The 16,794-nt window shown below is 33.7% G+C and overlaps 2 protein-coding genes across 10 annotated transcripts in view; both read left to right on the top strand.

Moving 5' to 3' along the window:
- Positions 1 to 889: 889 nt before the first annotated feature.
- LOC143072304 (uncharacterized) overlaps positions 890 to 16,794 on the top strand; it is a 34,596-nt gene continuing 18,691 nt past the window's right edge. For 5 of the 9 annotated variants that reach the window (XM_076247174.1, XM_076247179.1, XM_076247178.1 and 2 more), the window contains exons 1-3: positions 891 to 1,042; positions 16,177 to 16,217; positions 16,436 to 16,620. In XM_076247174.1, the coding sequence (XP_076103289.1) occupies positions 990 to 1,042; positions 16,177 to 16,217; positions 16,436 to 16,620 (279 nt within the window). In that variant the 5' untranslated portion in view covers positions 891 to 989. Of the gene's footprint in view, positions 1,043 to 16,176; positions 16,218 to 16,435; positions 16,621 to 16,794 lie in introns of all 9 variants that reach the window. The other 4 variants (XM_076247182.1, XM_076247183.1, XM_076247176.1 and 1 more) reach the window with 2 other exon arrangements.
- On the top strand, positions 4,845 to 13,678 carry LOC143070924 (uncharacterized). The gene is made up of 6 exons (XM_076245022.1): positions 4,845 to 5,362; positions 6,294 to 6,415; positions 6,971 to 7,126; positions 7,843 to 11,808; positions 12,829 to 12,988; positions 13,532 to 13,678. The coding sequence occupies exons 1-6, from the start codon at positions 5,336 to 5,338 to the stop codon at positions 13,676 to 13,678; spliced, it is 4,578 nt and encodes a 1,525-aa protein (XP_076101137.1). The 5' UTR covers positions 4,845 to 5,335.

Genomic DNA, 16,794 nt, shown 5'->3' on the forward strand with positions numbered 1-16,794 from the left:
TTCGAAGCATTTGACAAGGTCAGCCATAGTCTACTGATACACAAACTCAAACACTATGGGATGGCAGGAAAATCAAACACCTGGATAAAAAGCTTCTTTTATGAGAGTATCAAATTCGTACTGATAAATGTAAAGCTAATACTAACAATGACAACTGCCCTTTCCTCGATCTTGATATCTACATCACTACCGGCAAGCTTAATACTAAAACTTATGATAAAAGAGATGATTTTTCATTTTCTATCATGTTAATTATCCATTTTTAGATGGTGACGTTCCCTTGTCACCATCTTACGGTGTTAATTCAATGATAGTTGGCATTTGGTCGACTCGTTCGTACGTGCGGGTTAATCGACACAAACAAATTACTATGCCTATCAATCAATATTCGTGGTAAGATTGTTGTTCCAATTCCATATTAAACTAATGAGCGCCTTGATCTCTTTTGATTATAGGGTAAATTTGCATACTTAAGTGCAGTTTATTTTTAACTTGATTAATTAGTTAGAATATGACGGCAGTGCGTTGTAGTTAAATTAAGCACTTTGGCTATAGGTGTTCATTGGTGCAATGATTTGTATAGTGACGCTATACAAATCATTGATTGGTGTAAGGTTGCTTAATGTTATATTGGACATTAGGGATAAAAAAAACTCAGTGTCAGCAAAACTTGACTCGAGGTGTTTTCTTATTTCAAAATTATGGTAGTGGTATGGTAGTAGGTAAAAAATCCCATTTGACTCTTCTTGGGAAATAAATGATTGCTATCGGGAGTTTTCCGATTCCTGGACAGAATATACTTGGTAACAGTATATCTAATACATGTTCCTGATTGTACGATCATCTGTGGCGATTAGTGTTTAGTGGCGAATATCTTACCGTAGGTCTCGACTCTTTCCGTTAAAATTTCCGGCAAGCCGGAATATACCGAACTATTGTGGTTATCTCCCCGTGGTCACGTCAACGCCATCTTAAAATTATTGAGAGAGATGCCAATGCACAGAGATAAAGATATGAACCGAAACAATTCAAATGAAGCTGGGTAATTGCAATATCAAATGGTTATTAAAATCTCACATGTAAAACATCTGTGAAAATAATTACCACGAAAGAAAAACAATCCGTAAACTAAAGGGGAACTGGATATAATTTTGGGGACCACAGGGGCTTGTTTAGTGGGTTAGACGAGGTTTTACTGTGAATGGCGATAGCTATCCTATATAAAAAACCAAGCTTGTTTAGTGGGTTAGACGAGGTTTTACTGTCAATGGCGATCGTTATCCTATATGGCCATTGACAGTAAAATTGTAGGATTTAATAATGTCCTCCATGAAAAAATGTCCACCGGACACATTTTGACAATATTTACTTATTTAAATGTGTCCTGGACACAATTTCCTATGAAAACATGTCCTTAGGTATGAAAAAGTGTTCATGCACATGGACATTATTCACTACCATAATATTGTCCAGGTGGACATTTTTTTCACAGGACATTGTGTCCGCCAGGGCATTTTTTGATATGATTAAAGTATTAAATGATTCCATTGCCTTGTTATTACTGGACGCATTTTAACTTTAATTACGAACTTGAATTAATTGTTACTTTGACATAAAAATTGTCTCATTGGCACTCATACCATCCTTATCTTCATATCTATATTTTTTAATACAATTATATACATGTTAGATGCTGTTCCATTTTATTATCCTTTGAAGACACAATTAAATAACATTCACTACAAAAATTTGTTCAGCAGATGGACCATATTTCATAACTGTTGCTGTAAAATGCTGTCCACTTAGGAGACAATATTTCATGGCAATGGACATTATTTATTTTCTATTGCCTTCTTATCTGACATAATAAATATTACAAAGTTCTTCATATTTGATTTTACACTTCCTTCTTATTGTTATTCTTTCATTGTCATAACCATTTGTTGGGAATTTCTTAGAACTTAAATTTCTCTATATTCACTTCCATCCATTATTTATTTGTTTACAATAGACAATAGACAATAGACAATATTTTATTCCCACAAACACATTTACATTAAATGGTTATGGCATACAAAATTAAGACAATAAACTGACAATAGTTAAATTGTATATTGATCAATATACAAATTACATTTGTATATTGATCAATTTCTCACCAATCCTTCATATTTTAATTAAAATTTAAGTATAATAAAACTTTGTAATGACCTTTGTATTACTTCCCTTAGAGGACACAATTTAATAGCAACTACTATGAAAATCTGTCCTGTGAGTGGACACTATTTCATATTGTTAGCAGTAAAAATTTGTCCTTTTGAGGGACACCATTCCATGGCAATGGACATTATTAAATACCTAATTTCAATGAAAAAGTGTCCATGTGGACAGGTTGGGATTGATTTTGGGAGTTTTGGCCCCAACATTTTAGGAATTGGTGGCCAAAAACGGCCCAAATAAGCATTTTCTTGGTTTTCGCACTATAACTTTAGTTTAAGTAAATTGAAATCTATGAAATTTTGACACAAGGTTTATGACCACAAAAGGAAGGTTGGGATTGATTTTGGGAGTTTTGGTTCCAACAGTTTAAATAGGAATTAGGGGCCAAAAAAGGGCCCAAATAAGCATTATTCTTTGTTTTCGTACAATAACTTTAGTATAAGTACATGTAAATAGAAATCTATGAAATTTAAACAGTATAAACACAAGGTTTATGAACACAAAAGGAAGGTTAGGATTGATTTTGGGAGTTTTGGTCCCAACAGTTTAGGAATTAGGGGCCAAAAAGGGGCCCAAATAAGCATTATTCTTGGTTTTTGCACCATAACTTTAGTATAAGTAAATAATAATCTATGAAATTTAAACACAAGGAAGGTTGGGTTTGATTTTGGGAGGTTTGGTCCCAACAGTTTAGGAATAAGGGGCCCAAAGAGACCAAAATTGAACTTTGTTTGATTACATCAAAAATTGAATAATTGGGGTTCTTTGATATGCCAAATCTAATTGTGTATGTAGATTCTTAATTTTTGGTCCCGTTTTCAAATTGGTCTACATTAAAGTCCAAAGGGTCCAAAATTAACTAAGTTTGATTTTAACAAAAATTGAATTCTTGGGCTTTTTTGATATGCTGAATCTAAACATATACTTAGATTTTTATTATGGGCCCAGTTTTCAAGTTGGTTCAAATCAGGATTCAAAATTATTATATTAAGTATTGTGCAATAGCAAGAAATTTTCAATTGCACAGTATTCAGCAATAGCAAGAAATCTTCAATTGCACAGTATTGTGCAATAGCAAGAAATTTTCAATTGCACAGTATTGCGCAATAGCAAGAAATCTTCAATTGCACAGTATTGTGCAATAGCAAATATTTTCAATTGCACAGTATTGTGCAATAACAAGAAATATCTAATTGCACAATATTGTGCAATAGCAAGAAATTTTCAATTGGAGTTATCTTTCTTCGTCCAGAATAGTAGTTGAATCAACTTAAATCATTGTTTTATACAATATACAATGTTTATTCACTTTTACTACCAACTGATAAATTAAAACAATCTTTACCATTCAGTGATAACAAGCACTTTATTTTACATTTTAATATTTTATGATGTATTTAAATGAGTAGTTATTGTTGCAAACTCAATTAGGAATTTGAATTGAGATCAGTTTTGGAAAAAGGGAAAGGGGGATGTGAAAAAAAATTTCAGATTTCATAAATAAAAAGAAAATTTCTTCAAACATTTTTTTGAGAGGATTAATATTCAACAGCATAGTGAGGTGCTCAAAGGCAAAAAAAATATTTTAAGTTCTTTAGACCACATTCATTGTGTGTCAGAAACCTATGCTGTGTCAACTATTTGTGGAGCATCTGGTTTGTAAGCGTTAAAAGTCCAATGATTGTGCCTTGAAAACTAGAAATGAAGTCTAGCTGGACACAGAAAATAACAAAAATTGAGTATTGCTTACGTACAAAGTGTAAGCGATATAGGAATCTGACAAAACAGTAAGCGGGATATGAGAATCTGACAAAACCGCAAGTGGGATATGGCTAAGTATTCAGTAAAGTGCTGTTTCAATGGATGTCACAGAAAAATGCATTTTTCTCATATTTTAAATGATTTGGAGTTGTAATGAAGGTAGCTAATCAATCCACTGTATAATAAAGAGATAATATAAACAGTCTCATATGAAAAGTTTATTGTTGAATAAAGTATTTTATAAATGAAGTGTTGAATTCCCTGTTTTTTGCATGCTCATTTTGTGACATGGTCTGATGACCCAAAATCAAAGTTGTTTTATAAACCTTTTTTTAAGAATGGCAACTAGGTAAAAAGGATTTACAGGTAATAAAGTATGCTTGGCAAGGTTTAGGACACTAAAAACATGAAAAATCTTTAAAAATAAGGAAAAAAAACTATTTTAATGGTCACGTTGTCGGACTAACATTTTCTGTCTTCTTCCTAAGTGAAAATGAAGTATAAGTTATGTTACAATATAGGTCAATTAGCTGTACGGAATATCTTGAGGCTTGAGCTAATTATCTAAAATATAATAATTCATCATGAAAATACAGCTGAAAGTTTTAGTTTTTTCAGGAATTGTCATTAAAGTTTACTCTTGAAAATTCGGTCCACCCGTTACGGGCGAACATTTCAATTTTCATTCGTAAATTGTCAGCTCGGTTTTTGTTTTTTAACGTTTACGACAACAAATTTTACGACAATCGCGATTCGCTTGCGGTATTGCCGTCAACCGTTCTTTTTTACTGGAGGTCAACGACATGAACGGGGTGAACGCTCTTTCTGTCCAAACAAACGATGTAAGTTACGTCCGAATTAATTTTACGTCCAACATTCAAGATTTGCATAGATTGATCAATTTCTTTTATTATATGATCCGATATTCTCTACAATGGCTACCATAAGTCACGGAATCAATTTGCTTCAACTTCGACAATAACTTTACCTTAAATACTACCGTATAAATGAAAAATAAAGAGGTTTTAAACTGTTGACAGTGTAAATCGGACATTATTTTGAAAATAAAGACGTAACAAGGGACCGATAATGTTCTGTCGGACGAACCTTAGGACAAAATCTTGTAATGTCGGACGTAACAAGGGACCGATAATGTTCTGTCGGACGAACCTTAGGACAAAATCTTGTAATGTCGGACGTAACAGCTTTTTAAATGGACAATCAGCAAATGTTGGACAAACAAACCACACATTTTAAACGTAACAAAGGACAGATAATGTTCTGTCGGACGAACATAAGGACTAAATATTGTAATGTTGGACATAACAGCTTTTAAAATGGACTCAAAGTTCAGATGTTGGACAAACAAAGAGACAAAAAGGTACTGTTTGACCATAGTGGACATAAATTATGCGAAAAAAATCTTTTTGTTTCAGAGATTATAATACAAGTATTGATTTTTTGGTACAGACAACCCTTGCGTATATTTACATGATTTATGCAAGGCCATATTAAATTAAAAAAAAATCCTAGATTTTGGAGATTCTCATACCCCCTCCCCCCACTTTTATTTCCCACCCGTATACATTTTTTAATTGATTTTCAAAATTGTGTACCAGTAGCAAGAATTATCTTGTGATTCAGTTTGTCCTTTCCAGCTTCAATTTAATTCTTGAGATTTCCTTGTTTATGTTGTTTATCATGTTTAGGATTTTTTTCGCCAGATTTTTGTTGAGAAATCTTTTTTTGATGAGAGCCAGATTATTTTTAAGCCTAAGTGCTGGCCAGGATTTTTTTTTATTAGTCCAAATAATTAAAAAAAAAAAAAAAACCAACCCAAGCCCCCAAGAAAAAAAATACTTTGGTTAGAGGCGTTAAAAAGAACCCAAAATTTTCGCCTGCTGTCTCAAAAAAATATACTTAACAGAAAAGAACACCAAGGCTAACCCCTTGAAGTTAAATGGTCAGTCCCTAATCAGAGAATAATAAAATAAAATACCCTGCCCGCCCAAAATTTTCAGAAAAGACGAATAATATTCTAAGAATTTCTTATTATGGCCTAATCAATGGTAACAACATTTGTTAATGCTACATGACCAGGAGAGGAATATGTTCCGCAACGATTACCAGAGAAAGAGAGGGGGGGGGAATTAATCACAATTTTATAAATAAATTTAGACAGTTCAATACGCATGATAATCCTTTTTTATATGTAGGGAAATAAAACTGACCTCCCTAGTTAAACACAATATTAATCTTAAGGTGTATGTAATTAATGTAATCAATATTAAAATAAACATAACCAATTGTAGAAAAATGCTGAAAACTGCAAAAGATGGCGGGACCAAAGGAAAAATGATCCAACCTTCCGACAAATTCAGGCCGAGAGGAAAAAGGAGGAACGGAAAAGCAGAACACCTGCACAGGTTGAAAGGTAAAAAAAAAGTAATAAAATAAATATAAGATTTCAAAATTTATTATATATTGGCTTACAATGCAAGTGAGTAAAATACATAGATAGATCTATAAGTGTATAAAATAAAAAAAGAAATCATATTGGCATACTTTTAGATCCATACGCATACGTAAAAGTTAGAATGTGTAGAAAGCGAGTTATATAATGAAACATGGAAAATATCAAGCATGTTTAAGTGACGTCACAACCCAAGACCCTACAAAATTCATACACATAGGAAATAATCATTGGGTTATGGTCTTCAAACGCTAATGTAGATTTTATTTAAGTTTGCAATTTTGATTAAAATTTACTTGTTTTCCACTTACTTGGCTTAAATCTAGCCTGTCTGATGAAGGTTAATCCAGAAAGGACTTTAATGTTTAATCCATGTTGTCTGTACAGCACATGCACGTAATCCATATTCTTACTTTAAATGTAACTTAAACTCTCTCTCTATATATATATATTATATACAAAGGAGATCTGATAATTTACAACCAGTTAACTCTAGACGCATAATTTGTGTTGTAGAGATAGGAGTACTGCTCGAGAAAGAATGAGGAGATATAGAGAGAAACAAAAAAGTAAAGAGACAGAGAAAGAAAACCTACAGTTAACATGCATTTTGACTAGAAGCCAGAAGGAAAAACAACGTGGAAAGTGGAGAGATGCTAAGAGGAATTACAGGTACAAAGGATTCAGAGGCAGATTATGGGGGGAGGCAGGGGCCCTTTTTGGGAAAGATTTGGTTGATTATATATGGATTCCCTGAAGCATGACCGGAGCCGGCCCCTCTTAGACAATCACTGGGTCCCACTTATGAAAAATTCTGGATCCGCAACGGGGATTTAATGGAGTAAAAAAAGAAAAGCAATAGGTGGGCAATATTGGCTTCAAATTAGTCTCGCTGACATTTATCCCATATTTTGTGTCTATCTGATGAGTTAAGCCTTTTTCAACTGATTTTTTTATAGAACTTTCGTTCTAATGTTGTACTGTTCTACCACTGTCCCAGGTTAGGGGAGGGTTGGGATCCCACTAACATGTTTAACCCAGCCACATTATTTATGTATTTGCCTGTACCAAGTCAGGAGCCTGTAATTCAGAGATTGTCGTTTGTTTATGTGTTACACATTTGTTTTTCGTTCATTTTTTTTACGTATATAAGGCCGTTACTTTTCTCGTTTAAATGGTTTTACATTGTCTTATCGGGGCCTTTTATAGCTGACTATGCGGTATGGGCTTTGCTCATTGTTGAACGCCGTACGATGACCTATATTTGTTTAATGTTTCTGTCATTTTGGTCTTTTGTGGATAGTTGTCTCATTGGCAATCATACCACATCTTCTTTTTTATATTATCATTTCAATCATAGTTAATCATTAAAACCGTTCTTACTTCAGGGCAAAATTAGGGCCTCAAAAGAAAAGAAGAATCAGAGAAAGAGACAGAATTTCAAAAGTTGAAAAACAGAAGAAAATGGAACCAAAGGAAGGAAGTGAAACTAATGATGCTTTTGTTGATGATGATTATACACATGCAGCAAAGCGAAAGGCCTTCAGTAGACTAAAGAAAAAAATGCCTTCAGAACCAAAAAAATTTGTATCCTTAATTCAAACATGTATCTTAAAAGCAACACCTAGAAAGAGGAAATTGTTTTCAGAAACACATTTAACACCTTCAAAGAAAGCTAGACTGGATTTTTTGGAAGAAAGCATGGTGTCTTTGAAACAAAATCTAGATATCCAAAAATCATCAAATGCCAGAAAGTATAAAAGGAAAAGAAAATTGATAGTATCTGGACTGTCTAGATCTCTCCGAAAATATAAGAAAATAAAAACAATGTCAAAAGAATTAGGTATAAGATATTGTACCATGCTGAAATGGTCACGTGAGAGTAATTCAGACTCTGAAAGAAAGAAAAGAAAAGATGCATTGTCAATAGAGTCAACACAAAAGGTCAGGGATTTCTTTGTTAAACCATACATATCAGTCAATAATCCCGAAAAGAGAAAAGTGGGAAAAGATTTGAAACCAAAACATTTCTTAAATGTGTGTAAAAAAACCGCATATCAAACCTTTAAAAATGAAAATAAAAATGTCAAGGTTTCTGAAAGCAAATTTTGGGCCTTAAAACCCAAACATGTTGTTCCCCTGAAGAAAGGTAAATTCAGAAGTTGTCTTTGCGAAAAATGTATAAACGTGGAGCTAAAGTTAAAAGCCTTAAACAACAAAGTTATTGCAAACAAGAATCCCAGCAAACAGTCAATCAAAACAGTTGCTAACAAATATGAAGCTAATAAGTTAACAATGTGCGAGGTTTCTAAAGGTGAAGATCCGAAATTACAGTGTATACAGAGAAAGTGCCAAACTTGTGGGGTTAAACAACTAGAAAATCATTTTCATGAGCTTGGTGTAATAGCAAACACAGATGAAACAGTCAATTGGTATCAATGGGAGACGAAAAAGATAACAGAGCCTAAAGTTTCAACAAGAAAAGTGTTGGCTTCAAAGTCCACATATGTTAAAGATCTACTTCAAAATTTGACAGAAGACATGACAGAATTTTCTATCCACTTATTCCTTGCCAACTGGCAATACAGACAATTTTCGAACTTAAAAGAAAATATACCCGCAAATATAATGGTATGCATAATGGACTTCGCCGAAAACTTTTGCACCAGATACCAAGATGAGTGCCAAAGCGCTCATTGGTGCTATGAGCAGATCACAATTCATCCAATCGTCTGCTATTATAGTGATAATTTAGGGAGAACAGTCACACATGAAGTCGTTTATATATCAGATGACCTAACACATGATGCAAACTTTGTTGATTATTGCTTCAAAAACTGTATTAATTTCTTGCATACAAATTTGTCACTTAACAGGCTTAATCAATGTCTTCAATTCACCGATGGCTGCTCTAGCCAATATAAATCGAAAGTGCCTTTCTTTGATATAAGTTCATACGCTGAAGAATTAGATGGGATTAAAGTTGAGAGACATTTTTTTGGGAGTGGCCATGGTAAAGGACCTGCTGATGGCTGTAGTGGAGTTGTGAAATCTGCCATAACAAGAGGGATAATAGCAGGAAATGTTCTTTCTAGTGCAGAAGACATTTTCTCCTTTGTAACCTCAGATTTGACGAAAGATGCAGACACATTTAAGAGAACATTTTTGTTGATTGACAAGAAAGATGTACCACGATCAAGGCCACTAAGGAACGAAGCTGTAACTGTTCCTGGAACAAGACAGTTTCACTGTGTAAAGGCAGTTGCCCAAGGATTGATCAAGACAAGAAGAGTTTCATGTACATGTGTTGTATGTCTAGACATTGAGCAAGGAACATGCATAAACAATAACTATGTAGATGAATGGGTAGAACAGACCTTAACAAATGACCTTAGAAAATTGAACCAGAAATCAAAATCGAAGAAACGAAAGGTGGGTAAAAGAAAAGAAACATTAACAAACATGGAATCTGCTTTGAACCATGAGACTGTAGAAACGCATGAGGAATGTCAGAATAAAGAAACACATGACACCGAGATCATAGAAACACACGAGGAACCTCAGATCGTAAAATCACTTGACGAAAGTCAGATCGTAGAAACACACAAGGAGCCTCATACTGAAGAAACACATGAGGAATGGCAGATAATAGATACACATCAGGAACCTGGCAGGACCATAGAGCCCATCATTGAAATTTCTGTTGACAATGACATGCGTAAAACTGTTTTTCAATATATCTATGATGACTTCCAAAATGCATCAAGCTTTGAGGAGCTTCAGTTGATATGTACGAGACATACTGATTTAATTGACGAAATTCCATTTCTTGGATCCTCCTGTCATAGTGTCATTAGCACAGCCAAAACTGTTGACAAACTTTCTCTAGACATTTGGCCACAAGATGAACCCCAAAAACATATATTAAAGTATCCAGTCTGTGTGAAAGGAGATGGAAACTGCCTTCCCCGTGCAGGTAGTGTTCTAGCAAATGGAAATGAGGAGAGTCATTTAGAGGTTCGTACTCGGATGGTTATAGAAATAGTTACCCATGAAGATGTCTATCTAGATGAATATTATTTGAATAGGGGAACTACTGGGGAAGACAAGCACATTGTTAACAATTTGGTGATGTACTCTGACAGTTATATTGCAGGTGATAGAATAACACCAGCTGTAGCAAGAAGAATACTACGAGAAGATACATTTAATTTTGCGAAACTTGGAGCATATGGTAATGCATGGCTGATATTTGCTTTGTCAAGCATATTGAAGTGCAGCTTATTTGCAATTTATCCACAAAAAGGAAACCCAGTTGTCAGAAGTCATCTTAACAGAGAGGTTTGCCCAAGGATGACCAAATCTAGTGATGTTGTTTATCTAATGTGGACAAGTACAAGAACAAAGGAAATGAGAGATGAGCACTGGATCCCCAATCATTTTGTGCCTGTTTTGCCTTTACAAAGTAATGATCAGGAAAAAGGAGACAATTCATTAGTGGAAAATAGTCATGACTCAAGTACTAGCATTGACTTCGACTTTGATTCCTTTTCATTGTGTTCATTAGAGATGCTAGTAAACCCAATTGATATTGATTTGATGCAGCCTGATCCATTGACAGAAGTCCACCCAGAGGTCGATTTGATGCAGCCTGATCTATTGACAGAAGTCCATCCTGAGGTCGATTTGATACAGCCTGATCCATTGACAGAAGTCCACCCAGAGGTCGATTTGATACAGCCTGATCCATTGACAGAAGTCCACCCAGAGGTCGATTTGATGCAGCCTGATCCAATGACAGAAGTCCACCCAGAGGTCGATTTGGTGCTGCCTTATCCAATGACAGAAGTCCACCCAGAGGTCGATTTGATGCAGCCTGATCCATTGACAGAAGTCCACCCAGAGGTCGATTTGATGCAGCCTGATCCATTGACAGAAGTCCACCCAGAGGTCGATTTGATACAGCATGGTCCATTGACAGAAGTCCACCCAGAGGTCGATTTGATGCAGCCTGATCCAATGACAGAAGTCCACCCAGAGGTCGATTTGATGCAGCCTGATCCAATGACAGAAGTCCACCCAGAGGTCGATTTGATGCAGCCTGATCCATTGACAGAAATCCACCCAGAGGTCGATTTGATACAGCCTGATCCATTCACAGAAGTCCACCCAGAGGTCGATTTGATACAGCCTGATCCATTGACAGAAGTCCACCCAGAGGTCGATTTGATACAGCCTGATCTATTGACAGAAGTCCACCCAGAGGTCGATTTGATACAGCCTGATCTATTGACAGAAGTCCATCAGGAGGTCAAGTCAGTATCTGATGGAGGCATTGATAGACAGATTGCCAGGTAATAAATTGTAATGATGTATTTTTATCATGCTTTTGTTTTTAGTGTCCTTTAATATTCTTCACTTTTTTATAAAAATAAGGCCGTTAGTTTTCTCGTTTGAATTGTTTTACATTGTTTTATCTGGGACTTTTATAGCTGACTATGCAGTATGGGCTTTGCTTATTGTTGAAAGCCGTATAGTGACCTATAGTTGTTAATGTCTGTGTCATTTTGGTCTCTTGCTGACAGTTGTCTCATTGGCAATCATACCACATTTTTTTTTTATATTATGAACAGATGAAAACAAATTAGACTAAGTTTTCAAATCCACATTAACATTTCACTTTATCTTTGTCTTTATTACTCAGAAAGTATACAACACACAACATTGAACAAAGAAATTTTACATAATTGTTTATTGTCATATAATCATGATACTAGTAATGAAGATGTACATTTTCAAATTTTGGTGCATTTGGTCAAATATTTTAAAGTTATTAGGTTTAGTTAAAAGTTATTAAACTGTAAAATAACTTGTATTCTCCAACAGCTATCCTACGGGGACGTACCTCTGTCTGTCTCATGGCAATGATTTATTCCCGGTTGTTGTAAGTAAAGTTCAAAGTTTGAAATGTCAACACATGTTTTTGCTGTTCATTAGTTAATTTAGCAGTTATATTTATTTGCAGTTATTCATTAGTTATCCACTAGTTGTTCGTTAGTTATCCAATAGTTATTTGTTTCTTAATTTGGACAGTTATCCATATTAGCAAATTTCTAAAAAAAAATCTGAACAGAAAACCAACAACTTATTTACCAATGAATATCTGTTTAGTTAGTTGTTAGGCTGTGTTTTTTTTTTTTGGTTTTTGTTTGGGTAATTTCTTACTATGCAGATTACCTGGTAACTGTTTCGCATAGCTATCATGAGACTTGCATACTTTTCTTATGGATTTATGTATGCAAGACATACAAGTGCTTTGTGAAACAGTCACCAGATGATAACTTGCTCTCACACTGATATATATGTATTTACAGGTTACTCATTGGCCATGGATACTATACTTTAAGAAAAAGAAAGGCAATATTTGGTTGGCTCATGAAACTCCCTTTACCTGTTCTACTCAGGACATTGTGCAGGACTTGTCTGCTCCTGACATTCAGATGCTTGGTCGAAGTATGGGTTACATCTTTCGTGGTAAGTTAAGTAAAATAAATAGATTAAAATTTATATAGTGATTTATTTGCTAAAAGGCATACGATACAGTTACAGAGGAAATAAGGATTGATTTTTGACAAATGCTTGAAAAGTTGAACCTTTGTGCTTTTTTTATTCTCACACCTTAGTCCAAAATTTATATAAGCCAAAATGTGTTTAGGCTTTCATAACAGTACACTTAGCCAAAAACTAAACAGAGCGGGCAGTTGGAAATTTCTTTTCATATGCAATTCTTATCATTAATAAATTAGAAACACATCCCATTTGTCTTCTGGTGTACATAGTTTTTGTACTTTAAAAAAAAAATGTGAACTAAACTTATAAAATGACCAGAAACTAAAACTTTGAAAGAAATTATCTCCACATGTGTATTCTGATTTTGATACTTAAAAGTAAAAGGTTTATAAATGAGGGTTTAGAGAATTTATTTATATAATAATAGTTGTTTTTCATTAAGGAAATTGTGTGCAATGAATTTTTGTCATTTTGATTCTTTTAATTTAAATTTTCTTGTTCTTGCAGATTTTCCAAATGGACCAAGGAAGACAAAGGAGACTTTTAATAAATAAAATTTTAGGAAGTTATTGTACAGTGTTTTTTATGTTGCCTGTGTTCACACAGAAGCCACATTTGGGGATCACTATGGCACTATCTGTCGTCCTGCGTTAGCATCACAAAATTTTCCTATACACTTTTCAGTATTTCTTTTAATAAAAAAAAAAGAAAAATATCAAGGAACAATCAAGATTTTGTTATACTTCAGCTTTGAAGAAGGGGGTCTGATGTTGTAGAAATGTCCATTTGTCAGAAACAAGTATTGTCGTATTAAACATATTTCTCATGAACTACTGATCATAGCTATTTGATATTTGGTATACAAACCTCAGTTAAGGATCCTGTACTGTTCTTACCAATTTCATACTTATGCAGCACCTACTTATAATTTACGGACTTAGTTTATTTTTTACAGATGTGCTTTTAGTGGAATAACAGGTGTATTCTCATTGATCAGTCTCTCACAGGCATCATCTTAATTCATAAGAGACTGAGTACTGCCCTCTAGAATGTTTCGTTTTCGTGTGAGCAAAAATGAATTTTAAAATATATAAAATATTCTGGAATTCATGATCTTAGAACCAAGATCTTTCAATAGAGGTACATAGAAGTTTTAAAAAAAGCAGGCTAGGTGCTCTAAGACACATCCAAAAGTAATATCACATAAATGTATGTGTTTCTTGATTTTAATATGAAATGTTTAATCTTGAATGGGGTTAAATATATCTGAAAATTTGAAAAAAAACTATTGGATGTGTTTCGTCCTAATTGAGGTTAATGACCCATACAGTGCATTCAGGACTCATCAGTTAGAAATACACCATAAACTTGAGTCAACTAAAACAGACAACGCAACAGTGAATTGAAGTTAGTAAGAAGATAAAATATAACTAAAAAAGCACATGGAAAAAAAGAAACAGGACAGACAGAAAACAAAAATGATTTTGGTTAAAAAGAAACATGCTTTACAACAAATGACATGAATAAGTCCACATTGACTGTGAATCAAAGTCAGTTAGATGTTCAAATTCAACTAAAAAAAGCACATGCAAAAAAGGAAACAAAAAACTTTAACAAACATGATTATGAGTAAAAACAAACTTATTTACAACGAACTAGTCCACATAAATTTAAAAACAGTTATCAGACCCTTCCTGGTCTCTTCTTAAGAGGTGCCCATTTTTAAATTGCCATTTGGATCAGTAAAATGATGAATTCTGTCCTTCCTTTGTCCAACAGGGAATATATTCTGTCCTATGTTTGTCCTACAACAAATGAATCTGTCCTCTGTTCGTCCAACAGATTTTTATGGTTTTAATTTATCCATTTATTCAACAATGAACCATTTTACCTCTTGGTGAGGAACACCAGGTGTAGATATTAGTTTAAACAGCATAGTTTTGATTTTGTTTTTGACTTTGAATGATGCAATTGGAACAAATTCTCTTCCAAAAATGTCCATGTTTGTCCGACATATTTTAAGATTTTTCAAAATTATTAGTTAGTTTTTAAAAAATTTAACAAAATTATATACTTTATTTGAAGATCTTATGAACTGTCAGAGGAAAATTGATATATTTATTAACTAAGCCTTTGTATAATGGGCGAAAATTTCATTTTTGAATGTCCTGTTACGTCCAACATAACCTTCGACCAACATGCTATTCAGGTCTAATTTTATGTTTTCTGACTAAATAACTATCTTTTTACATGTAAAAACCTAAACTAGAATCATTTTCCTTTCAGAAAATCATTTTATTATGATTGAAACAGCTACTTTTAAAATCATACATTTTGTCACACACTGGCAACACTATACTGAATACTTAGCCATATGGAAATCTGACAAAACAACACCGAGGCACATAGTCCAAATAAGTACAACATGTTCTTAACTTCAGTTTTCCACAACTAAATGTTTTGAACTTATGCCCTACACAGGGCAATGCTTATTACATGTACCTCAAAACACAGATCAATTTTGAATTTTGGTAGTATCACTTTTACCATTTAAGAGTTATGCTCTTCACAGACCAATAAACTGTTGAGTTTTTTGTTTCCATTCTCTAACTGTAGTTTGCCTTAGCCTAACGCAATGAAACTTTTACACAATGCTTATTACCACAAAATACAGATCAAGAATGAATTTTGGGGGTGTCCCTTTAACGTCTTTAGGGGCGTCACTTTAACCTTCTAGAGAGTTATTCCCAAACTTGCTGTATATTTTAGTTTCCCTTCTCTAAATTTAGTTTGCCTCAACCAAATTCAATGAAACATATAGACACAATGCTCATTACCCAAAAGTTTGAATTTTTGGGGTGTCACTTTAACCATTCTAGAGTTACATGTATGTCCCATTCACAGATGGAAAAATTGCTGAAATTTTTCGTTTCTGTTTTCTTTATTAAGTTTGCATCAACCAAATTTTATGAAACTTACACAATACTTATTACCACTAAACTCATATCAATTACAAATTTGGGTAGGGACATTTTTACTGTTCTTTAGTTATGTCCCCTTATAACTATATGACATGCAATTAATTTTGTATAAGAATAACTGAAATTTGTTTGTCATAATTACATTTTAATTTAATTTTGTTTACCTTGTAGAAAATTGTTTATTGGAGGATTGAGTTGGGATACAGATCAAGGTTAGTTCATTAAATTTTCCATGATAGTTATAAAACAAATGTTGACAGATTCTTTCAAGGAGGACATTCAAAACACACATACTGTAATTGAAGTAAAGACGCTAATTCTTCTTAATATGCAGGGCTCAAACTTTATGATTTCATGTTTAATACTATTTACCACTCTTTTAACAAAAATACTAACAGGACAAATAGAATTATGTTTTGTATATTTTTAGATAGTTTATTGAACTACTTCAGTCAGTTTGGAGAAGTATGTGACTGTGTCGTTATGAAAAATCCCCAGACTGGTAAATCACGAGGATTTGGTTTTGTCACATTTAAAGATCCAAATTGTGTGGACACAGTTCTCTCAACTCAACATTCCATAGATGGAAGACAGGTGGGTGTTGAATCAAATAAGGTGAATGGATCCTTTTAAATACATTCTGATGCAGGGTTCTCATTAAGGCGAGTTAAAGAGTCCTGGCCTTGCGGTTATAAAACTTTCAAGTTTGATTATTCTACTCAGTCTCAGAAATCAACCAATTATGTTATTGGATTTGGTTTGAAGCATAAATTTTGTTCTCTGAGTACT

This window comes from Mytilus galloprovincialis, chromosome 4 (genome assembly GCF_965363235.1).
Source record: "Mytilus galloprovincialis chromosome 4, xbMytGall1.hap1.1, whole genome shotgun sequence".
NCBI lineage: Eukaryota > Metazoa > Mollusca > Bivalvia > Mytilida > Mytilidae > Mytilus > Mytilus galloprovincialis.

Coding starts and splice junctions, on each gene's coding strand:
- LOC143070924 (XM_076245022.1), top strand. CDS start 5,336: ATGTTGGACAAACAAAGAGACAAAAAG. Junction 7,127..7,842: donor GATGCTAAGAGGAATTACAG/GTACAAAGGATT, acceptor TTCTTACTTCAG/GGCAAAATTAGGGCCTCAAA. Junction 12,989..13,531: donor TATGGGTTACATCTTTCGTG/GTAAGTTAAGTA, acceptor TTGTTCTTGCAG/ATTTTCCAAATGGACCAAGG.